Here is a 27,303-nt window from a genome sequence, read left to right on the forward strand (position 1 = left end):
TGTGTCCAAGACTAGATATCGCTCATAACTCACTATACGCGATGTCTTTGCTATCTCCCATTATTTGCGATAATGGTACTGGTTATTCAAAGATTGGGTATGTCCTGTGCGAAACGCCTGATATATATGGTCGCTAACATGATCATGCTACAGGTTTGCTGGAAACTCAGATCCTTCTTTGTGAGTACAGTGGTTTGAAAGGTGTACCATTGATCTGCGAAGTAATGCATGTTGTTTAGCGTGTTTCCTACCGCTATCGCCACGCGAGGACCAGCAGCCCAATCAGCAAGAGCAGGGCCCCCGATCCCATCTAAACCTGGTAACCTTGCCTCGAAACGGGGAGTAGAAGACCTTGACTTCTTTATCGGAGACGAGGCACTCGCGAACGCCAAAACGCCAGGATATGGCGTTCATTATCCTATCAGACATGGAATGATCGACAATTGGGACCACATGGAACGCTACTGGGAGCAGACTATATTCAAGTATCTTCGGGCTGAGCCAGAGGATCATTACTTCCTTCTGGTACGTCGATTCAATACTATGATCAAGTGAAAAGTAGAGTTTGATACGTGCTTCGCGCAACTAGACTGAACCTCCCCTCAATCCTCCAGAGAACAGAGAACAGACTGCGGAAATCTTCTTCGAGTCCTTTAACATCAAAGGACTGTACATCGCCGTTCAGGCCGTCCTTGCTCTTGCTGCATCATGGTCATCTAATAAGGTGACTGATCGCACACTGACCGGCACTGTCATCGATTCTGGAGACGGTGTCACGCACGTCATTCCTTGTGCGGAAGGCTATGTCATCGGTAGCGCCATCAAAAACATACCTATCGCTGGACGCGACATCTCCCAATTCGTACTGAATTTGATGAGAGAGCGTGGTGAAATGACAGCAGTCCCTCCTGAAGACCAGCTCAAGATCGCGGGCAAAGTGAAAGAGAATTACAGCTACGTCTGTCAGGATATTGTCAAAGAGTTCCGAAAGTATGATGCAGAGCCTTACAAATATTTCGAGCGGTATGACGGCGAACATAGTGTGACTGGACGGGTATGTATTATCCCTCATATCTCCCCAAATCTCCCATTTATAAAAGATGAACCTATCACCTCCAGAAATATGCCGTCGATGTTGGTTACGAACGTTTCCTCGCTCCCGAAATCTTCTTCAATCCTGAGATATACTCCTCGGACTTCCTCACGCCTCTCCCGGACATCGTCGACGATGTTATCCAGGCGTCCCCCATCGATGTTCGTCGTGGTCTATACAAGGTATGCAATTCAAGGGCTTGCATTCGAATCCACTACTGAGGCCTTATACAGAACATCGTTCTCTCTGGAGGTTCGACAATGTTCCAGCACTTTGGGCAACGCCTCAAGCGAGACTTGAAACAACTGGTAGACCGCAGGATTGATGCCAGTGTTGTTTCCAGTGGTAGTACTCAAAGGGTGGATACAATATTTCTTTTAAATGTTCATTCAGCTAACAGATCTCTTAGTCTTCTGGCGTCGATGTGGATGTCATCTCTCACAAGCGTCAACGGTGGGTGACTTCAAAGATTTATCTTTCCCTTTGGCTTATTTGTCTGCCTATAAAGATATGCCGTCTGGTTCGGTGGTTCCTTGTTGGCCTCTCTCGTGCGTTTCTAGCTGACTATTGCGTTACGTTGTGCAACCACACTGATCATTCGTATGTTTCCAGCCTGAATTCTATACTTCTTGTCACACGAAGGCGCAGTATGACGAAATTGGTCCGAGCATTTGCAGACGGTACCAGATCTTTGGCAGTGCCACGTAAAACTAGAAAGAGCATTTACCAGCGATGTATTCTTCTTAATCCCTCGGTGACGAAGGGAAGGTGTTGTATAGCTAAAAGTGGTGCTTATATGTTCTTTTGACATCGATCCGAGTTTCATAGGAGAGGATATTGCAATTTTACGGATACAAGTTGTCTAAAAACATGGCGAACCATTTCGCAAGGCAATATACAGAGCTGCATGATCATAAACCTAACGTTCTAATGTTTACTTATTACTTCAACTGGAGCAGCTACACTGGAAGCCCAACATTTTCTTCTCTCCCAATCCACAAAAGCGTCGCTCCTCTTTAATTTCAGCTTCAAGTTCGGTGATTGGAGTTTCTTCATCTTCAGCACCCCAAGGCTCAAATGGATTACAAGCCATCTATACCGATCAAGTTAATAATTAGCCGTACAGAGGAAGAAAAGTTACTCACCTGCATGACCTTTGCCAATATCCTCTTTCCACTCTCGTGGTCTCCTTCTACCTTCTTAATAACTTCTTCTAACACCCACTGTCTAAGTATGAAACGTGGGTTTGCGCCTTTCGCAGCTGCCTCTCTTTCCGTGTCCATGTCTGATGACCATTCGCTACGCTCGCTTTCAATACGCTTTGAGTACTTCTCTAACCATGCCAGCCAGTCCTCCGTAGCTTTAGTATGGTCCAGCCTCTGCTGATCGGGGCTACAGCTGAATAGGCTTGAGATGAACTTATCCAGATGTTGGGACTTGTTTGACGTGCTGTCAGAAGACAGCATAGACGGACGGAAGAAGCACAGTTTGCGGAAGGTAGAGTGAAAGTCGAGCTTATGCGTTTCCATGATGTCTAAGAAAGGTTGGAATATCTGGCTTTGGTCCGTTTTGTCCTGCCGACGGAGGGCAAGACGTTTTCGGAATAACCTCCCGTATTCGACGGCACAAGTCTCCTCCAGAATTTTCTCCATCTCGTCTTTGACCAGCTCAGTACCGGCATTGCGCCACTCTGTAATCTTTTCGTCGGAGACGTCCTGTGCCCAGCCGGGAGAGACTGCCTTTCTTAAATTAGCTTCTGCTCCGATAAGGGGTGAAAGTGCACGAAGTAGGGCACGGCAAGCATAGACACTAATGGAGGGTAAGTAAGTCACATTTACACTCGTGTGTTCTGACGCTCACATCATGTTAGGTTGATACTACCAGATGATCAGCATGGTCAGAATTGATAAGGAAACGCATCGATAAATAAGTACCTTATAAGCATATCGACCTTCTTCGTCGGTGTGGTTACAAATGTGGTATGAATCGAAAACATCCATGAATGCGTATGGACCTGAACATGAACAAGTAAACGTTGAGTAAATACTAGATAATATAATCAGTTCTCAGCGTACCGTAATCAATCGTCAATCCCAGGACGGAGATACTAAGGTGCAGTTAGTGAATATTACACAAGACTAGTAGAAAGTCCAACTAACTTATCCGTATTCATAACTCCATGCATAAACCCGTAGGCCTGCCATGCAGCAACCATCTTTGCGTTTCGCTTGGCTACATCAAGGACTAACTCTTTACCCCAGGACTTGCCCTTATCCCAATCCACATTCTCTAGTTTCAATACCTTTCTTCCAACCCATTCTCCCAGCTGCCTGAGAGCATCATAGTCAGCACTTTGCTGTCCTCCTCCAAGGAAAAACATATTAGAAGGAGGAGAAAGTGCTTCAAAGTTGCCTATCCGTAAAAAGCTTTCCGCAACACGAGTGAAAACACAAGCTGTTTCGACACGCTCGCGAATCACAGGCAAGTCTGGAAGGGAAATCAGGCTGAGGGAACGAGTTGTTGGGATCGAGAGAGCTTGCATCGCTGGCGAGTAATGTTTCAGAAAATGAACCAAATAAAGGTAAAAGTACAAACCTTCAGAACAGAGGTATTCACGGATAGAAGATCGTAACACAGCCAGGCCGTCGGCACTGCGCGAGAAGGGAGTACGACCAGCGCCTTTCAGTTGGAGTTCGTACGTCAGGTCAGGAGAGGTTGGGTGAGGGGTTACCACTGCATATATGTTGTAAATGAGGTCAGACGATGATGACGACAAGAATTCATGCTCACAGACTGAAATTGCTCTGCCATCGCCAAGTTGACCGGCCCATGAACCAAATTGATGCCCACTGTATCTAACAGACCAGGGTGCAAATCCGGGACTTTCATTGTTTGCATTCGAATCAGCAGACATGAGCACACTGTGCCCACTCAAGACGTCGATGAGTTCCTGGCGGATAGCACCGGGTCCTTCCACAGGCACTGAGTCCACTCCTTCTTCATCCTCGGGAGCCAAAGCGGGCGAGCCCAGGGTTGCAAATGCATCGCCAACGTCCAAGTGAGGGATACAATCCCTTAAGCACGTCTCTGACAAGCCAATGAGCTCCCTCTTGTCATCCCTAGACTTCGCATGGTATTTTTGCAGGACTGGTGTAGTCTGAGTATCGGCAGGTATAGACTGAGATATCACGGCTTCGCGGTCACTGAGCCATTTCTCTATGTAAGCAGCCTTGTCTTCTACGACTTCAGGTGGGTCTGGTGCAGTGATTTCGTAGGGAAATGGCAAAGGAAGTGGGGAAACATATGCAAAATGAGCCTGAGAGGGAAGAAGGCGGGCACGACGCTGAATGCTGGGCTTGTCCAACAACACCTCCTTTATAAAACCTGCAGCACTTGGTGTGTTTGGGTCCGGAGTAAGATTGTTGGTGATTATCTGAGAAGAAGGCGGTAGCGGTAAGCCTGAGATCGGAACTTTCGAGGTTTTAGACATGGTAGTCATAGATCTCAGAAAGAGAGCTCGCATATACAGCACAAAGCGAGGAAATGTTCACGCAAACCTCGTCGTGGTTGTTGTCGAAGATGTTGAGAAAGCCCCTAGGAAAACAGCTCCATCGTTTCGTTTGACGATGAGCAAGCATGGAGCATGACCGAGACGCTACTTGCCGGGCCGATAGAACACCCGGCTAATACAATTTTGTACTTGAAAGCAACACGATCCATAACAAATATACTAGTCCGTACGGCAAATATGTCAAACCTTAGTCCACAGCACAGATTCTTTACCAATAAACCAACACTGCAGATGAAGCCTCGACCTCAACTTTCCCGGTCGAGATTATTTCTTCTACCAAAGGACCAGATGCCACTCCCGATGCGAAGTTTTGTCCAGCCCAAGTTGTCAAGTTGGACGTCATAACGTCTGCACCAGGTGCTTGGAGGCGTCTCAACGTAACTTCTTGATTTTTAAAGGGCAAGAATGCCGAAATATCAATAGTAACGTTGGGCCGTGGAGTCGTCTCAGTTTGGTTGTAAATCTCCAAGTTCAAGAGAGCTAGTTTGGATGGGTAATCCAAATTCGGGTTTTCGAGCTCATCCCAGAACCCGTAAACAGATATTTGACCTGCAGAAATATCGCCACCAGCTGTGGTAATAGTCGAACCATTGGCTTGTCTACCAGGGAAAATGTTCGCAATTTTCAGTGACCTCGAGTATCCGATTGCTTCGCTAACGAAGAGGTAAGCTGAATATGCTGGGAATACTTGAATTGGTCCATTTTGATTATCGACCGGATACCTGAGTAACAGGGGGTCTAGTTTCCGTTAATGAATTCACTGAGTAAAATCATACCACAGGTTGTAGAGGGAAAGACCTCCATGATTCAATTGAGTAGAACTTTGTAGTGCGAGAGGGCCACCTTGGTGCACGTATACCCTGTAGCTCGTCGTCAGTTTTGAATTCAAAAGGAGTGTAGCAAACTTACCTCGACACATTGATAGATGCAGCATACAGAGTAGTATCCAACTGTGAGAAACGGTGAGAGAAGGAATGACTGTTTTCAAGTCATACTCACCAGCCACATCGCTTGGCCGAACGTATTGCTAACATTGGCGCGGCCAGAGCAAGATACCGAGTTAAATTCACCTAACCAATAGGTAGTCAGAATAGATTGTGAAGCATCACACTCCTTTGATACCGTACCAATGAGAAACGAGTCAGGGCCCAGCTGTTCTCGGACACTGTGAATGCGAGGCTGCCATAAGTCCAGATACCTGGTGAGAAAGGAATTATTATCTGCAGATTCGACGTCAAACACCAGCACTCACTGAGCCAGGCGAGTATGATTAACCTATTTCAACAATTTAATAAGTTTTTTTTTGATTTATTCAAGGCGACCTCGAAAAACTCACGAGATTTGGCAATGTCGCGACAGCCGCCCTGGTGGGATCGCACACCTAAAGGCGCAAACTTAGGTCACCACGCTCTCGCGCGCGCTACGACAGAATACTTACACTATACTGGTATGTATGCTCGCTGCACGTTAGTACAGTATTTCCATCATCTGCTCCTGCCGCTAAAGCGGTAACGCAATTAAACTGGTCCTCAGCCTGCGTAGTGTTATATGGCCACAAGGGGTCAATGGCCGTGGCACAGAGTTGAAATTCAGGCTTGTTGATGTCCAAAGCTTTGGATATGTTGACGGACCAAGGCTATATCGGTGTCCCTCAGCGAAATAGCACCCACGGAAATGGAAGGATGCTCACCTCCCAAATTGCAGTGTAGTTCTCTGCATCGAAATCAAGATAATACTGGTCCGGCTCATTACCAACTGAACGCGACATGTTTAAATGTTATTCAAGAGAATTCGGAACAAAACACACTCTCGAAAGATAAAATCTGTGTAGCAGGATCTAAGCCATGCCAGGCAGCTTCAGCGACACTTAAAGCACCGGTATAATTCAAGCTTTCTAAGTCCTGAAAGAGACGAATTGACTAAACGTACTAGTAAGCGGAAATGCGGGACACATACCAGAGTCATGATGATTTTGGTGGTCTCGGGCATCAGCTTAACAGATTCCCAAAATTGCGGGCCAATTGTCGTATTAACGAGAGTACCCGAGGACTCAATGAAGTTATACAGAGGTACATCCAAGGACGGGTCCCAGAAAGTCGAATCGGCTGTGATGCCACCAATCCGTACTTCACCTGCGATTCCAGTTCTGTCTTTGATATTTTGAAACAGGTTCCTCGTGAGTTCGTTGGGTGAGGATGAATTCCCGACATATTCGACAAAGAAAGCAGTTTCGATACTGAAACTTGCCAATGCGGGATTGAGAGTAGACGAGGCAGTATCGGGAAGTGATGCTGGACCCGAAAGCGTCAAGGACGTCAATGCGGACTCGGAATCTGATACAAAGCTATGCATCGTCGTTGCTGATGCATAGCCAGATAAGAGGATAGAGAATAACGCAGCGTTCGTAGAGAGCGCCATGTCAGAAGGGAACAACTCTGTATCACTCACGTTTCTTGAAGCTGGTTTATGTAGCGAAGCCAGTCACGACGGGCCGACACAGCAAAGCGTACTATGAAAAGGACCACATGTTCTGTAAATTGTATATATATATTTCAACAGCGAAGAGCCTTGGTCAATTAAAGAAGACTGTCTCACTCAGTCATGTGACAGGTCAGGCGTTCCAGTATATTTGGACATGCTTGGCTGCAGCTTCGGGTTCTAACAAGAATAAATAATGCATTATCTCATCGGCTACCGGAAGCCATAAAGTAGCCGGGAAGGCTCGGTCCGGGCTACTTAGCTTGAATATCAGCAGCTACTGCCAGTGTGAACAAATTGTGGGCTTGGGTGCAGAGTGCCATTTTGATCTTTGTATAGTAATCGATACGAGAAATGTCCCTAGCAGGGTTGAAGGTCATTGAGGTAAATTTCGCTCCTAGTCTTTGCTGTATAGCCTCAGGCGCAAGTTTCTAATGACAGTTGTCTTAGTTTGCCGGCTTAGCTCCAGCGCCTTTTGCTGGCCTCGTTCTTGCTGACCATGGTGCTGAGGTCATTCGCATTGACCCGCCATCTCCGTTCAATAACGATATCCTCTGCAGAGGAAAGACGTCTATCGCGATCAATTTAAAAACCCGTAGCGGCCTCGTAGTGGCAAAGAAACTGATTACGCAGGCCGACATACTCATCGACCCATTCAGACCTGGTGTGTTGGAAAGACTTGGCCTAGGACCTGAAATATTCCTTGGTTCTGAAGAAACGAAAGGTCTCAATGACAAGCTTATTTTTGCGAGAGTAGTGGGGTGAGTACTGCATATCATCAATAGTGACAGTTGCCTTCGAACTTTTAGTCGTGGACCTTGAATAGCTTCCCAAGGGCCGGTAAGTAATGCCCGAGCTGATATAGGTCAAAATATATTGAGCGGACATTAGGGCCTCATAAAACGATGGCTGGTAAAGTTGTCTGCCAGTGTTGAGCTCAGAGCATGTTTCACATTGGGAGGTACATTACACAGGTCACGATATAAACTATCTAGCTACCAGTGGTGTTTTGTCAGTAAGTGCTGCTTATAGGTTCAAATTCTGCTCACTGAAACTCTTCAATAACCTCTTTCTACAAGATGTTACCGGGTACACAAGAGAAGCCAAGCTTCCCTCTCAATCTCCTGGCAGATTTTGGGGGAGGTGGCTTGATGTGCGCTACTGGCATATTACTTGCTCTTGTCGAACGCGGCAAGAGTGGAAAGGGGCAAGTTGTGTGTACAGATATGGTTTGTTGCAGACCCTTCTTTGTATTCATGTAATAACAATAAATACCAGGTTTCGGGAACGCGCTACCTTTCATCTTTCCCCCTCTTACATGCATCCGAATCATCGCCCTACTTTTCCCAAAATCGAGGCTCTAACATCCTTGATGGCGGTGCGCCTTTCTACGATGTGTATACGTGCTCCGACGGCAGGTGGATGAGCGTGGGCTGTGTGGAACCTGTTTTCTTCGCAGAGTTTATAGCCAGGTTCGATAAAGCTCTTCAGAACGAAGGAATAAACTCGAGCTGGAAGCCATCGCAGGCTACGCAGACGAAGAAAGAGGACTGGCCAAACTTGAAGCAATATTTACACGACGGGTTCAAAAGCAGACCAAGAGAATTCTGGGAAATTGTTTTCCATGGTGCGTTTCAGAGCTTTACTCTCTAGGGTTTTATTTACTCCTTGCGGTATGGCAGAGACGGACGCTTGCGTACTACCTGTTCTGTCACCTAAGGAGGCCGAAAATCTGGATTCGTCCCTTTACCCTGCGCCCCACCCACATCTCAGCAGAACACCTTCATCTCCGCCATTGCTACCGGACGGTGGTTTTGGTAAGAGTTCGCGCCTGGAGCCAGGAGCGCACACGGAACAAATTCTAACTTCACTCGGATATACAATCGAAGAACAGAAGGAGCTTGCTTTAGGAGGAGCTTTTGGGCAAGATGCACGGATAGAGCCCAAGTTGTAGTCTATAATAATGGAAGCTACCATGCGGTATTTCCAGCACATAAATCGAATTCAGTATTCTAGTGAAGTCAAGACATGAGATGAGCGAGTACGATGCAAGAGTGGAGAGACAGGTAGTGCTATGCAGCTATAGTACGTACGGGATAGCTCCTTGGCGGACTAATATACAGAGGGATGCCAATAGTTGGGATACTATGCTGAGATAGGTCGTGGTGGCGGGTTCTGTAAGTTAACGTAGATATACCGTGGTGATGTACTGATCGAGATACCATATTGCTTTTGAAACTGGAGAAATTGAGCCTGGCGAGTTCTCAGTTGGCGGAACTCGTAAACCTGTCGGTCATCTGCGAATGCCCAGTTGTTACTCGCATGCGGATCCAATGGTTTGCAAGCCACAACTTGAGTCTGTGCGAACATTTGCAGCCTCTGCAGTTCAGTCTGCAGCCGAGGGGTAAATGTTTCTGAATTGGGCCCTGAGAAGCGCACCATATCAATGGATCTACCAAGAGCACTTCGACCTGCAAGAAAATCACAAAGTATGGACATGGTAGGCGAAAATCCGGTTTCGTCGTCTCCTTCATCTGGGTGGCTTCTATGTACCTCCGTAAACAATGTTATAGTCCTCAATTCCGGCCACAGGGGAGAAGTACCAAGCATCAAGGCTTGTTTGTCGCTATTCAAGAGAAGGCGCATCAGGGACGTTCGTAAGTCGATGGGTACTGAAAGATTGCTGATGGCAGGAGTTGAGCGCAGGAGGTACAAGTCTACGTCACTAGGTATTCTGCAGCCAGATAGCTGAAGAGAGTGCAAGCGTTGGAAATGGGTTGGGTATGATTCTGTGATATGTTTGGAAACGGATGATACGGCGGCTGCATTGAAGTCAACGAGCGACAAAGTCTGAAGGTTGGGCACAGAAATAAGTTTAAAGAACCCTGAGACGCGGGAACCATTGAAGGGTATGTTTCCGTGTATGTTTCCGTGGAGGGACAAGTCTTGGAGTGATAGTAGTTCAATAGTCGGTCCACTAAAGTCCCGTTCGAGACCGCTGATTGACCCTGTGACATGAAGAGTGGTTAGTGATTTGAATGACGTCATGATGCGATGGAAGGAGTCGCGATCAAGAGAGTGTCGCGTCACTGGAGAATGCGAAACGTTCAAGGAGACTGCCTGTAATTTTGGGAAAGAAACTGGGATGCTATCCACATGTACCTCAGCTAGAAGGGGAGCTCCACCTGCAAAAATTGGACAGTGGGGATAAGGTGTTGTCGTATCCTGACAAGTAACTTTGAAACGCTTTAGCGAGGGTGCAGCCACGTCGCGAAACAGTGCAAGAACATCATTAAGCTCCTGGCGCCCATCGGTATCTATGATGAGTTCTCGAAAGGCACTGACGCGGGGTATCAAGGTTGTCGTTACAGTTTGGATATATTGCTGGTGAGTGTTCCTTGGCCCTAGATGGACATCAAGGAGACACCCATTGGATCTTTTAACATATTCCAAAATCGAGCCCTCCCCATGCAACATGGGGTATTTAATTGAAGACCAAAGAGATGGAATGCCAATAGCAACTTCACGCCAGCGGCGTGTAACGTGAGACAGTCGTACTTCGATGGGTAATACTCGCTTGACACCAAACCACGTTGGAGGGAGGTGTCGGCACTCTTCGAATATCAAAGCAAGGATATCTGAGGGAAGACGTGATACAGGTGCACTCTGATTCCGGATATGGGCCGCACGAGCTTGTAAGTGACGGATAGAGATTTGAATGTGGATGATGTGGCGGAGCAAATTGTTATGTTTCGTTTGTAAATCAGTGATTTTGTCAGAGATTTCGTCGATCTCCTGCTGCGCTACATCGCCAAGTTTAACATGAGCATCAACTAGAGCACATATCTATAATATTCCATATTAGTATGGTAGGCGATGAAAAGTATACTGAATTGTACGAACATCGTAAGCACATGGATTTGTAGACATCAGGTTGAAAGAAACGAGACTGGAGTAGGTCGAAAACTCGCGATGGTGACTGGAGGTGTTGAACCTGGCGGTTTGCACGAGAAAATGAAGCTCCCTTGAGTCGCGTGTCGATGAGATAACGGCCGCCACCACGTGTTGCTAGCGTCAGAAAGTTGATCAAAACTTTTGAGCCCGATACAAGTGATTGCGGAACTGTTGAAAATTGAGAACCCCGATACCTGGCTATTAGGAATCACTTCAAGTGAATGATCACAGTCAGTAAGATGACATCAACTGGGATGCTATCAAGAACAAACTCGGTAACGTGAGTTGACGGGCCCTCGAGCACTTAACTAGGAAGTCCAAGGTGCTATATGTGTATCCGAAAATGCTGAATTTGAGACTCTGAGCACGTCGTATATCGAATATTCACGGCTCGCGCATGAAAAACAAAAGGCCATCTGTTAGCCATGTTGACTTGTACATATTTTTACGTCTGTTCTGGCATGCCTAGTCGTTAACATGGCAACAACGAGTAAAAGACAGCCAATGTTTACCATGAGGCCGTGTGGAGGAAAACCAAAATGCTGCAGTCATATCCCAAAGTTCACTTGTCAAACAAACCGTGACGTCACACGATAGTATCTCATGCGAGTCACGCACGTCCGGTTTTCAAATTAATGGCATCAAAAACACGTGAAATCGACGTTGATACGCCCAAATATAAGACGGGCGGCTCCTTGCTGGCAAACCTTGGTAAAATCCGCACATCATAAGAACAACCATGTCCGCCCCACAATTGAAGGAGCTCACCCGCGAAGAGGTCGCACAGGTAAGTTTGTCCAGTACAGGCATATTCCAGAAATAACGTTAACCACCGTGCAAATATGTAGCATAACAAAGGCGATGATCTCGTGCGTTTTGTGTTTTTTGACCGTATCCTCTAGCTGACAGCTTCCGCTCAGTGGGTAATAATCGACGCCAAAGTATACAATGTCACCCGCTTCAAAAACCTTCATCCAGGTGGTGTATCCGTTCTGACCGATGAAGAAGTAGGCAAGTCACCCTATTTCTCTGCCTAAGTCTCAGCGCCAATAAACCTATCAAACTAGCCGGCCAAGATGCAACGGAAGCATTCTTCGGTTTGCATCGTTACGAGGTCCTAGAAAAACCACAGTACAAACGCCTTCAGGTCGGCACCATCAAGGGCGAACAAAGCGTCATTCACGGAAAAATCGTTGGAGAGACGAGCAAGGTTCCCTACGCCGAACCTACGTGGTTGTCAGAAGGATATCACAGCCCGTATTACACTGATGTGAGTTGTATTTGGACACGAAATCAGTGCTCGCATTGAACTGTCTATATAGAATCATAGAGAATTCCAGAAAGCAATGCGTGTATTTGTTGATGAGAATATCTACGAAGATGCTCAAGTAAGCTCCTGATTTCTGATTTTAGTATATCCCTAAGTATTTTTAGGCCCGTGAAGACGATGGCAAGCGACCAAGTCAAGAAGTCTTTGATAAGATGGCGTACGTCCTTTTCCTGTATCAAGTGAGCGCTCAATGACGATTATTCGCTAGTGCGGTGAATTTGCATGCAATGCGGATGGGTCCCGGAAAGCACTTACAGGGCTTAACTCTGATGAATGGCATTGTTACTCCCGAACAAGTATGCTTTAGTTTATTGTTTCATTGGGTCTCTGACCATACTTCGCGTAGTTTGACTATTTCCACGAGCTGATAATCACTCAAGAGATTGTAAGGTGCGGTGCGCGTGGTTATGGTGACGGTATGCGAATTCTCACTTATTCACTTTTAACCTCGCTAATTGCGTCTTATTGTGCGCACAAGGTTTACTTGGTGGCAAAGTCATCGGCCTCCCACCTGTACTGAACTTCGGAACTCCTGAGCTCAAAGCGAAAATATTACCAGAAGTGTTCTCAGGAAAGAAATTTATCTGCTTGGCTATATCTGAAGCTCAAGCTGGGAGCGATGTAATGGGACTTCAGACGACTGCTGTCAAAAGTGAGGACGGGAAGGAGTGGATCGTCAATGGAACTAAGAAGTGGATAACCAACGGCTCGTAAGTATGATCTTCAAATGTGATACTGCCAAACATAACCAAATATCCGTTTGCAGATTCGCAGATTAGTGAGTATATGCAGGAATGCTCTGATTTTTTGCTAACAATACTATAGTTTCACTGTGGGATGCAAGACAGAGGTTCGTACCGGTCAATCATCCTCCATTTCTCAGCTAATCTGATAAAAATGTAGGATGGGCTCACTGTTCTTCTAATTGAACGTGGACCAGGCGTCGAAACCAGGACAATCAAGACAAGTTATTCAACGGCCGCAGGTACTGCATACATAACCTTCGATAATGTTGGAGTACCTGTTGGAAACACGCTGGGTGAGGTCGGTGGTGGCATTTTCGTGATCCTCAGGTAACCCCCTCTGCTTTTACATCAAACTATCTGCTCATATAACCGCCTATCAGTAATTTCAACCACGAACGATGGGTAATGTGCTGTAGTTCTGCGAGAAGTCAGCGCTCAGTTGTTGAAGAATGTTTGAAGTTCGCCATTACCCATCTCCCAGTTTGAGCAATGCTAATTTCGATGCAGATGGGCTACTCAGCGTAAAGCATTCGGAAGACCGCTTATATCTCAACCAGTTATCCGCTCTAAGCTAGCGGGGATGATTGCTCGTACAGAAAGTGTTCAGGCATGGCTGGAAAACCTCACCTATCAGATGACTCACATGGTGCGATTCGCTTCTGTTGCCGTTTCGTTGTAACATCTAATGTTTTGGGACCTTTTTCAGACATATAAACAGCAAGCAAATAAACTCGCCGGGTAAGCACTGTGTTTTGGTCGTTTTTTGTGCCGTCATCTCATTAGATATACAATTCTTCACAGACAAATCGCATTTTTGAAGAGCTACAGTACACAATGCGCACAGGAAACAGCTAAGGATGCTGTTCAGATCTTTGGGGGACGTGGTATTACGAAGTCTGGTATGGGTAAATTCGTCGAGCACGTAAGTAAAGCTTTACTGCGCCTTAAATTTGGCATTCTAAGCTCGCGCCCATAGTTCTACAGAACGGTTACTTTTGATGCCCTTCTAGGAGGAGGTGAGTACCATGAATGCATTAGATTATACCGACATACTGATTTTATGTTGCAGCGGAGGACGTGCTCTCTGACCTTGGCGTTAGGCAGGCGTTGAGGGCTATGCCAAAGAACGCCCGGCTATAAATAAAGGAGCAGCTTAGTATTTGTTTGTAGTGTAAGACAACTTAACATATATTGTAACACCTTTAAGTTTTCTATTTATCGATGCTCGTCGCCGCCCGCGAGCCTCAAGTACAGCACGTATGGTGAAGAGGTTGTGATTGGCATAAGGTACAGTTATAAAGAAAATAACAAGAAAGCTAGCTCTAGTACTAGAATCATTCGTACAAAACTAAATACATTTTACACAACCTGTATAAGTAGCTCGAACCGTGGGATTGAGAAGGGCCATACAGAGAAAACGTTACAGAGATAGAGAATCGAGAGCATATCGGAAAGTACAAGGTGATGATTATACGTAAGACTTACGTGAGACAGGCCTTCAACAATCCCATTGAAATAAGGGCATAATGTCTAATTTGATCACTGATATGCCGAGGACGCGTATTGTGCATCAAACATGGTATAGTCATTGTAACTCATGTTCAGATCGCTCCCTGATTGCATCTGACTCATCCAGTTGAAACCTAACCCACAATGCTCGTTAGAGTAAGAAGAAGAGAAGGATTCATAAGAGGCTTACCAGGAACCGTAGTATCCTGCCAGACAGGGTCAGCCATCGTTTGCATTGATTCTAACAGTTCTGAATCGAACGGCATTGGGGGTACAAAGAAATCGTTATTGTTAATGAAAGTCGAGTTTTGACCTTGATCGAAAAGCAAAGGCATATTAGATGTAGATGACTGTTGTTGGACGTCCATGGGGGCGGTAAGCTGATTAAACTGCGCTTCTGGGTGAGTCGGAGAAGGTGATTGAGATTGGGACATTGCGGAAGGTGAACCATAGCTAGAAACGGAACCAGAGAGCTCGGAAAAGGGGTCTGCCTCTGTTGAAGGTCCTGCGGAAGACTTGGTATGATGTCTCCGGTTCGAACGCCGTCTAGGCAATGATGTTGGAACTTTGAGATCGTTGGGTATGGGTGGATGCTCGAGCCTTGCCATTGGGGTCGCAAGTAGCCCTTGAAGGAATCGGGAATACAACTTGGGCGCATGACGTTCGTCAACCGCGATTTCGGGAGAGCCAAGCATATCAACTGCTCTCTGAACTAGCGTTCGGATATCTACACGTTGTTCGAACGTCAAGTAGGAGGTGTACTTGGGTTGAAGTAGCTGCAAAAAGCTCAGCCATCAAGTTTTCTTCAAATCGCAAAGCGATGCTTACTTTTACGAGGAATGCACATGCGAAAGTCACGAAGATGCTTTGTGCATCGGGTCCGTGGCGGACGTAAATTCCTGAGCGAAGATTAGATCGAGTTGCCATGATAACAAAATTACACACTTTGTTCTGGCCGACATATATCATCAAGAACGACATGGACAACATCTGAAGCAGCACGGAAGCACTATAAACTATTAGCTGCAAGTAAACCAACTTGAACGATATCGTATACATACCCGCATGAAAAATGGATTTTCACCCGTTCGACTGCCTCCAAAAGCATGTTGAAACCCATACGACAGGGCAACTAGCCGGGCGTAACTAAACGCTAGCCTCAATAGACCGGTCCTGAAAGTGTTTTGGACATTTTTCTGATCGGTTTGCTCCAATCGTTTAAACCAAAGTTCTTGCAATGAGACGAGCTTGTCCTCAGTCTCGCTAGCAAGTTTTTCGTAATCTATATTCTGTGGTTTGTTAAGAGTGAGTCAATAAAAGATGCGCATATAACCATGAATGATTGACTTTGTTCGTGCCCGCAGGCAAGGTGGGGTCGCTGTTTATCTGTGCCATGAAGTCTGCGATGACCCTCAATTCTGCATTGTAGCAACATAGATGCATGTCGAAATGCGGCAAGTTGTACTCGGACTGCCACCAGTTTCCGGAGTTGTTCGCCACAAAATCGGTATTCTTGATGATCGACAATCTACCATATTGAGAACCAGAAGAACGATCGAGATTAAAGCAGTTCAGCCAGATACGAGTTCGGTTCAATAAGACCCTAGAGTGCAGTTCGTTTAGAGATTTTGTATTACTCGAACGGTTGAGGTTGAGGTCTTGAGCAATTCTGATCACGACCATAATGAGAAGGTGGATTTCGTTTTAGCTTATATGCGTCTCACCGTATGGCCAAACCGAGGAATATCCAACTCCTGTCTTCTTCCCAGCGGCGCGAATGGACTGGATATAGTTGTAATAAAAGATATCCCGCACAAAGCTCCTCGTTCTTTGGGCCAGAGATCAAAGCAGTTCCAGCGGCCAGCTGTGCATAACGCATAATTTCATTGTACAGTTCTGGCTGTTCGCTGTTATACCGCGAAGCTACAGCACAAACTGAAGGTGAAACAATTAAATTGCGACCCATGAAGTTACAACAGGAAATTACTTACTGACGGTGAAAAGGAAAGGGCTTCTCATGGCTGTATATTGAGGTGTGTAAAGAATAGGATCCAGAAGCGATGTTGACATGTTCATATTCTCAAAATATCTGTTCACCAATGACTTAGCACAATCATTTTAAGGTGATATTCTAACGAACATTTTAAACAACATCTCAGCTCCGCCGGTGGATATTATTCCAAGGTTCAATATGTCAGGAAGTTGTTGATTCGTACCAAGCGAGTTTTGTCTAATAGGACCAGGACCGCGGCCTGTTGATCCATAAAACATATTAGTATAGCCATGAATCTGCGAACTTGGGAAAAACATGCTTGGCTTGAAAAAATCGACATTTGCAACGCCAACAGCATTTTCAGGAGATGCCGGTTCTACACTCTTTCTCGTGCTTTTTTTCAAGCTGAGATCGGCCATCAAGCCGAAAGGGGCTTCGATTGGTAAGGTCCTGCCTAGCTCTTTCTTTTTTGTGGTAGGACTCGATATCGACGGTGTATCTCTCGCGGTTGCGAGGAGACCACGGTTGTCTTCCTCGGTGGCATAGCCGATTTCCTCGCCTTCAGAGTTTTCTACGCCGATTTCGTATTCATCCTCGTCGCTGGTGTCAACCTCTGCGTCTTCTTGACTGAGCCAGCCTTGAGTTGCACCAGTTCCTGCGGTACCGATAATTCCACCAAAAGCCTCGATTGATTGTCGCGCTTTTGCAATCCAATCTTGGACTTCTGGCCTGGTTGTGATATCAGACGTTGCAGCGCCAGTATCGACCTCAGAATGTAAATCTGCAGTTGAAGCTGGGGTATGCGGTTGGGCATCTAGGGAATTCGGCGAAGTCGGCGATATACAGGACACGGAGGCCGAGGCTTTCTGAGAGCTGTTTATAGCTTCAAGCTGGTTCATCAGCTTCTGGATCTGAGCGGCTTGTTCGCGAATTTGATTGAGCAGGTGCTCCCGTTTCCTTTGAGAGATAATAGAGTACTAGTCAGCTTGAAGATGACAAGGAATCATTACTAAGTAAAAGCGTACGGGGGCGTTCTGCGTTTCTTACGGCCAGGTATGATACATTCCTGACCGGCGCCCAGGCAGCGTCGACATGGGTCATGCTCTGTTTTAAATTCACATTTGACCTGAAATGAATGGAGTTTACAATCTTCAGTAGCAACGATACGAAAGGAATACAAACCTTGAGACCTTTACACCTGGCGCATGCGCCCGTCCTGATGCAGAAAGGTTAGTGGACTGACATTTTTGGCTATTTACGCGACCTACCCTTTTGGTCTCTGTGCCCCTTCCTTGTTCGGTTCCTGATATCCATCACCATCATCGTTGGCAGCATCGTAGTGACTGTCACTTTCATCAAGCCCTCTGTGCCTTTTCGATTGGTGCATCATGGAGGCTTGGATGGAATCACCAGGGTGCAATTGGCGAATGTATTGCTGTTGAATTTCAGATTGGCGCCGCGGAGGTGGATGGGGGTACGAAAATTGCATGGGAACGGAAGTAGGATAAGAAACTGATCTTTCACCATCGTGTAGGGATGCTGATCCACCACCACTTGAGGATGGTGAGGGACGGTTAGGGCTCGGTTGAAATGGCGAGCGGTAAGAGAACTGAGCCTGATTGAAACCGTTCTGTAGCGTCGATTGTTGCTGTTGGCCGGCGGATAATCCGTTTTGGGGGAGATCCACGACACCCAGGGGATTCAAGCGATCGTTGAGGACCCCACCAGCCTCGCTGTTGGGTAGCGAACCACGGAAGGTCTGACCAGAACTCTGCTGTCGATTGGCAGAAGGCAGTGCGTTGGGTGGTGGTGGTGAGCTAAACTGATCAGAGCCATACGGAGAGTACTGAGAGGGCGAAAAGGACGCAGAAAAGGACTGCGATGTGTTGGGTTGGGGGGTAAGGCGATGGGTGCTTTGGCTCCGATCATGGTTAATGATATATGGATATTCTTCGTCGAGTTGCAACCTCGGCTGCTGGTTAGGGAAGTGAGTCCCAGCCCAGGACTGAGCTACCTCGATGTTGTGGGCAGACATGGAGCCTGAGTGGGAAGATAAAGATGGAGATCCGGTTATCTGAGAGACAGCTATGAGATATAATTTAAACAGGCCGACGAGCACGGAAGGACTTACCCAGGGCAGATATTGAGGAGGAAACCCACGTTTTGGGAGACGTAGTTAGGCGAGGATGGCTGTCTGGATGTGGGAGAGAGTAAGCTGAGAAAAAGCTGTCGAAGATGGATATGTGTGGGATATAGTTACTGAAGAAATCAAATAGGTCCGCCCCAAGTGCTAGAGAACGAGAGAAGGAGAAGGACGTGATATATAGCAGGTAAAGGCGACTTGATATTGACCGTTGCGCCTCCGGGCAATGTCAGAGATATATGTCGACGACTATGGACCACTTGAAGGCTATGTGTCCAAAGGCAAAGGCAAGCAAGGCGATGCTCAGCGCTGTCCTATTCTTTGTGTCACGTGCTCCCTTCCTTTTCTGGTAATCTCCTCAATTGTGATTGCTCGTGGCTTCGGCTGTCGAGCGGAAGCTTTTCTGTCACAGCTATTGCAGTGCTGTCTTTTAGAGCGGCAGGACAAGGCTTTACTGTAAAGCTTTAACTGCTGGGCAACGGTATCAAGTCACTGCCACCTCGGGTGGTTCTGTAGCATTTCACCTTTTTTGTGCTACTTCTGCTGTGGATGTCGAATGTGGCCGACTTGAATCATCCGTCTTGGCTATACCCATTTTCCGTCTGTACTCGTCTTCAAGCAGCTCTGCGCTCTGCCATTAGAAAAGTAGCGTGCTATAGCATACGCCGATAGGCCTCATCCTGTACTAGTACATTATCGATTATCGATGAGACTGGCGACCACGCTTCCCAATATCTGTCTCCACATTCTCCATCTCCACCCCTCATCGAGCCCTCATCACATGCATCGCAGCTGCATCGCACCCCAATTATATCCTTTTTCCTTCCCTTTTGTGGTCATTCGCGGAAAGAAGATGCTGCCATCAGCCGAACCTCGTCCAATACCCCACCCCGACTTCTGTCTCCTACACTCATTCGAATATCGACACGATACCCCCGGTGTTCATCTCATCTACCGTTTGAGTTCATTAACCGAGTTATCTTAGACTCATTGAAAAATAACTTGAAACACCGTCTTGTAGGCTGCTCTTTACTTGCATGGCTTTTGATTATTCTCTGTCAATAGGACAGTCATACGAAACCCTGCTATTAGCAAAACGGCCGATGATGATGACGCTTTTGCCACCTAGATTGTACCTGCGAGTCCGAAGAAGGACAGGTCTTCGCCTAGCCTCACACGCCACAAATTGCCCAAGCGAGCTCTCCTTGGTTCCTTGACACACGCTGTGTTGTTGTCTGCTTCCTACATCATACTTATCAGATTCTGAAAACACCGCAAGAAGACTTGGTCGAAGACAAGGATTTCGCGTCTCTCTCGGCACCTTGTGTTATCTCTCATAGCTTACATTCCAAGGTCTATATTGGGAAATGGGATATCGCCTTCTACCGCTCGTCACACTGCGCAACATCATATGCAACGCTGTCTAACGGCCTGATTCGATGGTTGAATATTACTTCCTGTAATTGCACGTGGATTTGGCCACCTTTCTTACGTGTTGAAACGGCACGGACTTCACGGCCATTCGTCGACCACATAATGCGGCTTTCAAGTTAAGATATTTATCTGGGACTGTGCATCATCATATATCCTGACGCGCCGTCCCAGCTCCTTATACGTAGTAGGTCCCAAGAACCAGGGTCCGGCGTCACACTCAAAGGCTGCTTTGCGTAGAAAGAAATCATGTGGCTTGTCGTTGGACCTATTTTCGAATCGATCTTAATCTTGGCTTTCTGGTTCCCACAAGAGCCATTGTACGGTGAAAGGTATTTCTATCTCCGGGAAATATTACTTCAGCACAGCAATTGATAGAACCTGCGCCTTATCACCCCTGGTGCTTCTATCGTACTTTCTATCCACCATTCTCGGACTCGGGGCTGCCTCCCTCTTACGTACACGGAGGAATCTTCACAAATCATTTTTAAAAAAAATAACAACTCCAAGACTTTTGACCAGGTGAGCTGTGTGTCGGAGTAGAATGATGTCTTGACCTCCTTCCCTGTTGCGCGAACTGGGTCGTCAAAAGCCGAAGGGATCATCTCCCCCCTCCACCATCCGGTTTCTATCGGTGCTCGGGATGATCCTGACGGTGATACCAGCTCAGGTCCCCCTTGGTGATTCTCTCCACTGATTGATCGTTTCCCACAGAGGCTCGAGCGCAATGCTAGCAAGCAGATCCAACGATCGTTCAGCTACCCGCGAAACGCACGGCCGTCAACCCGGAGGTCTTCTGTAGTTTAATGCTGTGCTTACGAACATTGCAGGCATTGTTATATCGGAAACAGGCAAACCCAACTTGGACGACCGCTCACTCAAATACCTTTTGCAATACGACTTTGAGGCTTGTCATCGGCGATATATCTATGGACATTGTCCAGCTACTTATGAGAAGCTTCGCAAAGCTTTAAAAAATTTCTGCCACCTTCGTCACTTGCTTCAATCAAACTTAACAACTCGAAGGTATATGGCAATGAAGCTATCGGCGGCGGCAAGGGAGAAGCAAAGGTCGACTATGTCGTGATAAACCTCAAATGAACCCTCTGTATTTTAACAACGTATGTATGTATCATATAAGTTCTGTATAACTACAAGCAAGCATACCTCCATCGCATGAATGATGAAAGGCTACAATACGCGAGAGTAAACCAAGCACCACCAAAAATGGAGGGAACATTGCGATATAAATAAGAAGAATCAAACAATGCCAAGTACTCTGCTCTTCTTCAATAGTTTCAGTGAGGGGACAATGAAAATAAACCAGTAACATGCCCAATACAACGATTCCCCTGCAACGTCGATGCAATTTGAAATGTCATACCTACCGCAAGAAAAGAAGCTCAAACTCCAGCTAACAGAACAGTTTGGCAAGTCAAGATGACAAAGAAAGGGGGGCCGATTCCAGATCGTAGACAACAGACAAGAAAAACGAAGTATATCACGGGTAACAAGATGAAGGGTGTGCAGGACTTGCTAATTGAAGAAATATAGTGTAGAAAACCTAAACATGAATGGTGTGTCGGCCGAAAAACGAGACTGGAATTATTGCCGAATGACGCGAGAAGTATCAATCCACTGCCGAGTAGCACGTAGTGACCTCAGATTTCACCACCTCGAGGAACCTGAGTTGGTGGAAGAGGGAAGGACGTCATGCTTGTGATGTCTTCCTCATCGGTGGTCATCATAGTAGAGGTCCGCGAGTAAAATGAGGGTTGCATGGAGGCAACACGCAAACGCTGTTCCACTTCTTCTGGAGAAACCTGCAATGCGGCGATGAGAGACTGCATGGCACGATCATTGCTAGTAACGCTGATAGTAGATTCAGTATTTGATTCTCCCAAGTTGCGTGGAACGGTTGCAGCATAGGCATCAGCGAAAGGATTGATTGATTTTTTATTTTCCTGCGCATTGAAGAAAGGATTGCTAGTGCTCCTTTTCCTCATAATGGCAGCAGTGTACGGATTATTGGACTCCTCGTCCTCTGCTTCGGCCTCATAAGTCTCGTCATAGTGCATCACCTCCGCAGATTCCCAACGATGTGGCTCAGAAGAAGTGGCAGGAGGGGTAGATTTGGCCATCGCGATAGTGGGCGACATGGACTCCCTCACAGACACACCGGACCGAAGTGAGAGGAATGATTGGTCTGCCACCGTCTCCCCGCCCCATGAAATAGCTGGCTCTTCGACCACGGCGCGACCCATGAATGGTCGCGCAGGCAGAGACGCCATCTCTTCAGCAAGATTGGGATGGTACTTGGCCAACTGCATTGGAGTGATCGACTCTGGAACACCATGTCCTTCTGACGATTTCTCGCCTGAAGTCGTGCTCGGTGTTCGCTTGAACATCGCTCCTAATTTTTCCATCGGTCCTGTGGATGCAACGCGCTTGGTATGTCCCTGCTCTTGGCTCTCACTGTCATCTAGTTTGTCCCATATTTCCATATGGGACCTGCGGCGGTGATAATTATTGTCTGCGTTCCGCGAACTAGGGGAGGGCAAGGTTTTCTCCATTTGTCTAGAGGCGGCGGGCTTCGAAGAACGCCTGTTGTACCATACAGCAAGAATGATAACGAGAGCGAGGGCGGCAAAAGCACCGACACAGGCGCCGATAACGGTGCCAATCGGAATGTTGCTGCTTGATGACGATGGGCTACTTGTCGAAGATGCAGCAGGGGATGAGGTAGGGGATGAAGAGGGTGTGGCGACTGAGGTGTCGGTAGGACCTGTAGTCGCTAGAGGTATAGCTGAAAAAGAGTTGGAACCCGGCTCTGCCGTGTTAACACCAAGGGAGGTAGCGGTAGGAACAGCTGCTGTTTCTGACCCAAAAATACCATCTTGACGTTTTCTTAAGACTTTGTTTTTTGGGTTGTGAAACGACATGGCAACCTGCGATTGGGCAAAAAGCTGTCGAACTGTTGAAGGAGCGAACAAGGGTATGAAAAGAATGTAGGGTGACAGGAAGTGTCTCTTGTCAATATATCGGCGATGCAATATTAATGGCGAGAATTGAAAAAGGTTCTAAGACCGTTGCTGCCAGTTTATGGTGTTCAGTAAATGGTAACTGGGGAAAAGTGAGGCGAGGTTACTCACGGATTGATATACACCAACTAACAGACTACGGTGGAATTCTTGGATGTCTACTGCGGACACTCGACGTCGGTCGTCGTGGCCGTGTCGTTGTCGTCGTATCCGTACTCGCCGTTGTGGACGCTGTGAGAGACAAAAGAGAAATATCCGGAATCAAAGCGTTCAGCGTCTGTTCACGTCTCCGCTGTGGGAATTGATTAATGCCGAGCTCGGCACGTTACCATCTCTCTGCCAGGGGTTTGACTTGTATCTACCACTGCTATATGGGGTACGCAGTCCTCATCAACGTACAGGTTTCAAGGCTACAGCGAAAAAGAAAGAAAAAGAGGTTTATAAAAATTTCTGAACATAGAAAACGTCGATGTCATTGCGGATACACCGGGGAAATTCATAAAGCTCTTAGAGAACTGTGGATCATGCGTGTTGATTGAATCGATGATATACTACAAGCAACTCTATTCTTCGTTGATAGTTATTCAACCGATTACATCGATCATATGCTGTGTGAATTATTGGCAACGGTGCGAAAGAGAGTCGAGACATGGGCAGGTTTGGTTTTGATGTTACAGGCACAAGGCCTTTATGAACCCTCCACGGGTGACTCAGGACAAAACATCAAAACCCTGGTAAGTTACAAGAGGGGAATCAGCTTCGAAATACAGCTGCCATCTAAAAGTCTCTGGGACGTACCCTGCTCAACAAACCTTGCAGCTACGTCATAATCGGGCAATGCTGCATAGGGCAAACGGATACCCTTAGTGAAGTGATCACAAACTATGGCACGCGGAAATACTGCTTGGTACCTGGCTTTGGTTGCAGTATAGTATGGATGGATGGAAAAATACCGGTCCGAAGTTGTGAGTCCAAAGAACTGGAACTGATCATAGCTAAGCCACATCTGGCATGGAAGTGAAAATAATTAGAAAGGAGGCGGTGAATATAATGGCAGGTGCGGAATACGAGCGAAGACTATGATGACTGGAGACCCTCAGGTTTTGCACACTTGCGCCTTTCAATTCGTCCTGTCTTTGGGCAGCGCATTTCCTGCCAGGACACGGGTTCTAGCGTGGCACCTGAGGTAATATCTAGGATTAGTTTCCAGGACGAGCATAGATTTCCTTAGTGCCTTACCTGCTTCACTAGTAGCGAAAATTACGCCTAGGTCATTGCGTGCCGTGGTGATGTAGTTGCTGCGAGCATCGCCGAGCGATATCTACGTTGCGCTTGAGAGGCCGGTTACTATAAATAACATTTTGGCTTACCACCAATCCTTTTACGACATCTCCTCCTCTGAAACAATCACCTATTTTGACTTTATCCTTTTCTGTGCCTCTGACGTCTTGAGTGCGAATGACGCCCGTATATTCATCGCCAGTAGGCAAAGGAACACCATCAACGACAGTTATGGCCACTATGGCTTGCAATGGCGATAAACGTATAACCGTTCCAAGCACTATTGAACCAACAGTAGGAACATGTGGCCGAGCGCGAGATATCGTTATAGCCTGTAAAATACATGATTAGCCTGCACTCGTGCTCCCCACCATAGAAGTGACTAAAGAAGACCGATACCAACCGATCCTTTACTGCGTGGCACACCGATTAAACTTGCTCTTACTTGACCATCCTTCGAGTACAGACCACCACCTATTTGAAGCGTTGGACCAAGAGGAATTGCAACGGGCTGTCCAGGCAATACAGCTTGAGAGTTGTGTGTCATAATATCGTATTATTCCCTCCAGTCTGAGATCCAGAACTAGTGGAGGTGGTTCAGTGGTAGATGTAAAAACATCTTGAATCGCGTTGTCCCGTGATGTGACGATGAAAACCTAACCCTAGATCTCGTTGTTAGTAAACATTTACTGAGGCCATCATGCATGACCACCTCATAGTCCGCTTCAAGTTCTAGCAGTTAACCTGGATATCATACAGAATCAGAGCATATCCAAAGCCTTTACCAGGACATCCAGCTTCAAATTTGAAGCAAAGGGTGCGGCAGATACCAAAAGTGGTCGGCATCTGGCTATTTGACGTCACTCATGAATAGCAAAGGTCTATAAAAGCAGGTCAGTTCTTTTTAGGTGTCAGATATTCTTCTCTTTCAGCACCTCTACATCCGAACAAACTTATCTTACAAAAAATGCCTCAACCAGGAAACACCCACATATTTTTGACAGGTGCTACAGGTATAAACCCATCATATACCCACACGACTGCCGTTATTTAAGATGTTTCAGGTTACATAGGGGGTTCAGTACTCGCTAACCTCCTCAATCACCCCAAGTCGGATTCGTTTCATATTACAGTTCTCATCCGTTCGGAGGAGAAACTACCAAAATTCAGATCCGTTGGGGTGAAAGCCGTGATCGGGTCCCACTCAGATACCACCTTGTTGTCGAAACTAGCATCTGAAGCTGATGTGGTATTCGCCTGTGTACGTGTTTCATTTCAATCAAGCTCACTCGCGCCAATGTCATTTTTGTCAGGCGGATGCTGATAATTTAGACGCGGCGAAAGCTATCCTCAGTGGCCTCCAGAAGAGGTATGATGCAAAAGGTCGCGCCTCCATCCTTATACATACGGTCAGTAGAGAAAGCAATGCACTTGTCAGCAGACCCTGACCTATATCGCAATTCGTCTCACAGTCTGGAACAGGTGAATAAGTGGGATTATATATCTAAGATTCCTCCGCTAACATGATTGAATAGCCGTCTTGGGAGATAATGCAGCAGGAAAATACGGGACCGAGACCATCTATTCTGATCTCAACGTTGAACAGATCGAGTCACTGAAACCTACTCAAATGCACCGTGAGGTTGACTTGGAGATTGTATCTGCTGACCAGAAAGGCAGGTGATCGTTGCAACGTCTTTCTTTGCAGTGTACTTAAACTTCGTCATCTTTGTCACAGGTTTCGTAAAAACGTTCATCGTTCTTCCGTCTACAATATACGGCATAGCTTCTGGTCCCCTTGTTGACCTCGGAGTGCAACACTCTCACTCACAGCAAATCCCTGCTCTAGTAAAGGCAAGTCTAGATCGGGGGCAGGGCGGCATGGTGGGTGAGGGAAAGAACCTATGGCCGAATGTTCACGTCGATGACAGTAAGCGCCTATCCCTCTTCGTCTTTGGCGCTCGGAGACTGACGCTGCACAGTTTCTGATTTGTTCATCGCTGTCTATGATGCCGCTACAAAAAATCAACCCACAGGCGGCCAGGTTGGGCATGGTCTGGAAGGATTCTACTTCGGAGAAAACGGCGAACATAGGTTGTACGATATCAGCAAGACGGTATCGCAGGTGCTCTACGATTTAGGTAAGGGAAAGAGCCCAGAACCGACAACGTTCACAGAAGAAGAGCTGCTCAAGTATTTCGGGGTAAGCCTTTACACAATTTTTGAGATGTTCGGGGCTTTGCTGATGTTTGCAGCATTTAGGGGGCATATTTGGGCTCGAACTCACGTTGTCGTGCTGAGCGTTCGCGGTCCATAGGGTGGAACCCGAAGTACACAACACAGGATATGCTGGCAAGCATTAAACCGGAAGTCGAAGCGTCGCTCAGTGGGTGATTTACACGGGGGCTCCGAGGATAGCAAGCATGTATAATGAGTTCAGTTGTACTTGTTAAAACAGAAAGATAAGATAAGATAGGGAAATATCCTTTGAATGACTGATAAGTAAGTGTGCTTCTTGTAAGTCGTGCCCTGTTTTTATTTGGCTGTTTCATTTATAAAGCTAGTCTCTCAGCCTTAGCACGGCGCTTTCGATGGTTATATCGACGCAGTCTATAAAGACGGGCCGTGGTAGGGCCATCGGAACTTTAAGTATCGTCGAATGTAACCAGGACAGGGTGAATGCTATCGATACCGTCACGGGTCTTTTCATCTTCTTCTCCATAGTTAATCTCT

The 27,303-nt window shown here is 46.7% G+C and overlaps 9 protein-coding genes across 9 annotated transcripts; 5 read left to right on the forward strand and 4 right to left on the reverse strand.

Moving 5' to 3' along the window:
• Nucleotides 1–72: 72 nt before the first annotated feature.
• On the forward strand, nucleotides 73–1,801 carry SERLADRAFT_389866 (uncharacterized protein; the record flags this gene model as incomplete). Its single annotated transcript, XM_007318461.1, has 9 exons — nucleotides 73–97; nucleotides 154–180; nucleotides 296–525; nucleotides 590–1,054; nucleotides 1,120–1,275; nucleotides 1,327–1,452; nucleotides 1,503–1,546; nucleotides 1,602–1,641; nucleotides 1,706–1,801. The coding sequence occupies 9 exons, from the start codon at nucleotides 73–75 to the stop codon at nucleotides 1,799–1,801; spliced, it is 1,209 nt and encodes a 402-aa protein (XP_007318523.1).
• Nucleotides 1,802–1,908: 107 nt separating this feature from the next.
• SERLADRAFT_467929 (uncharacterized protein) lies at nucleotides 1,909–4,703 on the reverse strand (the record flags this gene model as incomplete). Its single annotated transcript, XM_007318462.1, has 8 exons — nucleotides 1,909–2,186; nucleotides 2,239–2,902; nucleotides 2,954–2,970; nucleotides 3,028–3,107; nucleotides 3,169–3,200; nucleotides 3,253–3,637; nucleotides 3,689–3,826; nucleotides 3,884–4,703. The coding sequence occupies 8 exons, from the start codon at nucleotides 4,614–4,616 to the stop codon at nucleotides 2,040–2,042; spliced, it is 2,196 nt and encodes a 731-aa protein (XP_007318524.1).
• Nucleotides 4,704–4,872: 169 nt separating this feature from the next.
• SERLADRAFT_438124 (glycoside hydrolase family 79 protein) lies at nucleotides 4,873–7,082 on the reverse strand (the record flags this gene model as incomplete). The annotated part of the gene is made up of 11 exons (XM_007318463.1): nucleotides 4,873–5,386; nucleotides 5,441–5,524; nucleotides 5,574–5,614; nucleotides 5,664–5,734; nucleotides 5,792–5,862; nucleotides 5,917–5,939; nucleotides 6,001–6,045; nucleotides 6,103–6,300; nucleotides 6,355–6,419; nucleotides 6,472–6,565; nucleotides 6,621–7,082. 11 exons carry the CDS (start codon nucleotides 7,080–7,082, stop codon nucleotides 4,873–4,875), a joined length of 1,668 nt encoding a protein of 555 aa, XP_007318525.1.
• A 359-nt stretch (nucleotides 7,083–7,441) lies between these two features.
• Nucleotides 7,442–9,220, forward strand: SERLADRAFT_356117 (uncharacterized protein; the record flags this gene model as incomplete). The annotated part of the gene is made up of 8 exons (XM_007318464.1): nucleotides 7,442–7,526; nucleotides 7,593–7,903; nucleotides 7,969–7,982; nucleotides 8,034–8,054; nucleotides 8,117–8,157; nucleotides 8,222–8,371; nucleotides 8,421–8,769; nucleotides 8,825–9,220. The coding sequence occupies 8 exons, from the start codon at nucleotides 7,497–7,499 to the stop codon at nucleotides 9,094–9,096; spliced, it is 1,188 nt and encodes a 395-aa protein (XP_007318526.1).
• Nucleotides 9,221–9,594: 374 nt separating this feature from the next.
• On the forward strand, nucleotides 9,595–10,376 carry SERLADRAFT_467936 (uncharacterized protein; the record flags this gene model as incomplete). The annotated part of the gene is made up of 1 exon (XM_007318465.1): nucleotides 9,595–10,376. One exon carries the CDS (start codon nucleotides 9,634–9,636, stop codon nucleotides 9,892–9,894), a length of 261 nt encoding a protein of 86 aa, XP_007318527.1.
• A 1,430-nt stretch (nucleotides 10,377–11,806) lies between these two features.
• On the forward strand, nucleotides 11,807–15,432 carry SERLADRAFT_467939 (uncharacterized protein; the record flags this gene model as incomplete). Its single annotated transcript, XM_007318466.1, has 19 exons — nucleotides 11,807–11,883; nucleotides 11,945–11,965; nucleotides 12,017–12,107; nucleotides 12,164–12,366; nucleotides 12,419–12,484; nucleotides 12,531–12,583; nucleotides 12,635–12,722; nucleotides 12,773–12,842; nucleotides 12,905–13,136; nucleotides 13,193–13,204; nucleotides 13,252–13,276; nucleotides 13,330–13,499; nucleotides 13,553–13,630; nucleotides 13,680–13,818; nucleotides 13,879–13,910; nucleotides 13,974–14,094; nucleotides 14,149–14,188; nucleotides 14,242–14,771; nucleotides 14,870–15,432. The coding sequence occupies 18 exons, from the start codon at nucleotides 11,836–11,838 to the stop codon at nucleotides 14,310–14,312; spliced, it is 1,560 nt and encodes a 519-aa protein (XP_007318528.1).
• Nucleotides 15,433–21,188: 5,756 nt separating this feature from the next.
• On the reverse strand, nucleotides 21,189–23,561 carry SERLADRAFT_467945 (uncharacterized protein; the record flags this gene model as incomplete). Its single annotated transcript, XM_007318467.1, has 2 exons — nucleotides 21,189–23,340; nucleotides 23,401–23,561. The coding sequence occupies one exon, from the start codon at nucleotides 23,188–23,190 to the stop codon at nucleotides 21,910–21,912; it is 1,281 nt and encodes a 426-aa protein (XP_007318529.1).
• Nucleotides 23,562–23,805: 244 nt separating this feature from the next.
• On the reverse strand, nucleotides 23,806–25,365 carry SERLADRAFT_467947 (uncharacterized protein; the record flags this gene model as incomplete). Its single annotated transcript, XM_007318468.1, has 6 exons — nucleotides 23,806–24,019; nucleotides 24,088–24,470; nucleotides 24,529–24,610; nucleotides 24,660–24,902; nucleotides 24,974–25,232; nucleotides 25,283–25,365. 4 exons carry the CDS (start codon nucleotides 25,115–25,117, stop codon nucleotides 24,367–24,369), a joined length of 573 nt encoding a protein of 190 aa, XP_007318530.1.
• Nucleotides 25,366–25,483: 118 nt separating this feature from the next.
• SERLADRAFT_467949 (uncharacterized protein) lies at nucleotides 25,484–27,283 on the forward strand (the record flags this gene model as incomplete). The annotated part of the gene is made up of 9 exons (XM_007318469.1): nucleotides 25,484–25,583; nucleotides 25,635–25,831; nucleotides 25,884–25,979; nucleotides 26,043–26,046; nucleotides 26,100–26,246; nucleotides 26,309–26,500; nucleotides 26,553–26,773; nucleotides 26,833–27,087; nucleotides 27,135–27,283. The coding sequence occupies 8 exons, from the start codon at nucleotides 25,538–25,540 to the stop codon at nucleotides 26,962–26,964; spliced, it is 1,035 nt and encodes a 344-aa protein (XP_007318531.1).
• Nucleotides 27,284–27,303: the final 20 nt, after the last annotated feature.

Source organism: Serpula lacrymans, assembly GCF_000218685.1.
Source record: "Serpula lacrymans var. lacrymans S7.9 unplaced genomic scaffold SERLAscaffold_7, whole genome shotgun sequence".
Taxonomy (NCBI): Eukaryota; Fungi; Basidiomycota; class Agaricomycetes; order Boletales; family Serpulaceae; genus Serpula; species Serpula lacrymans.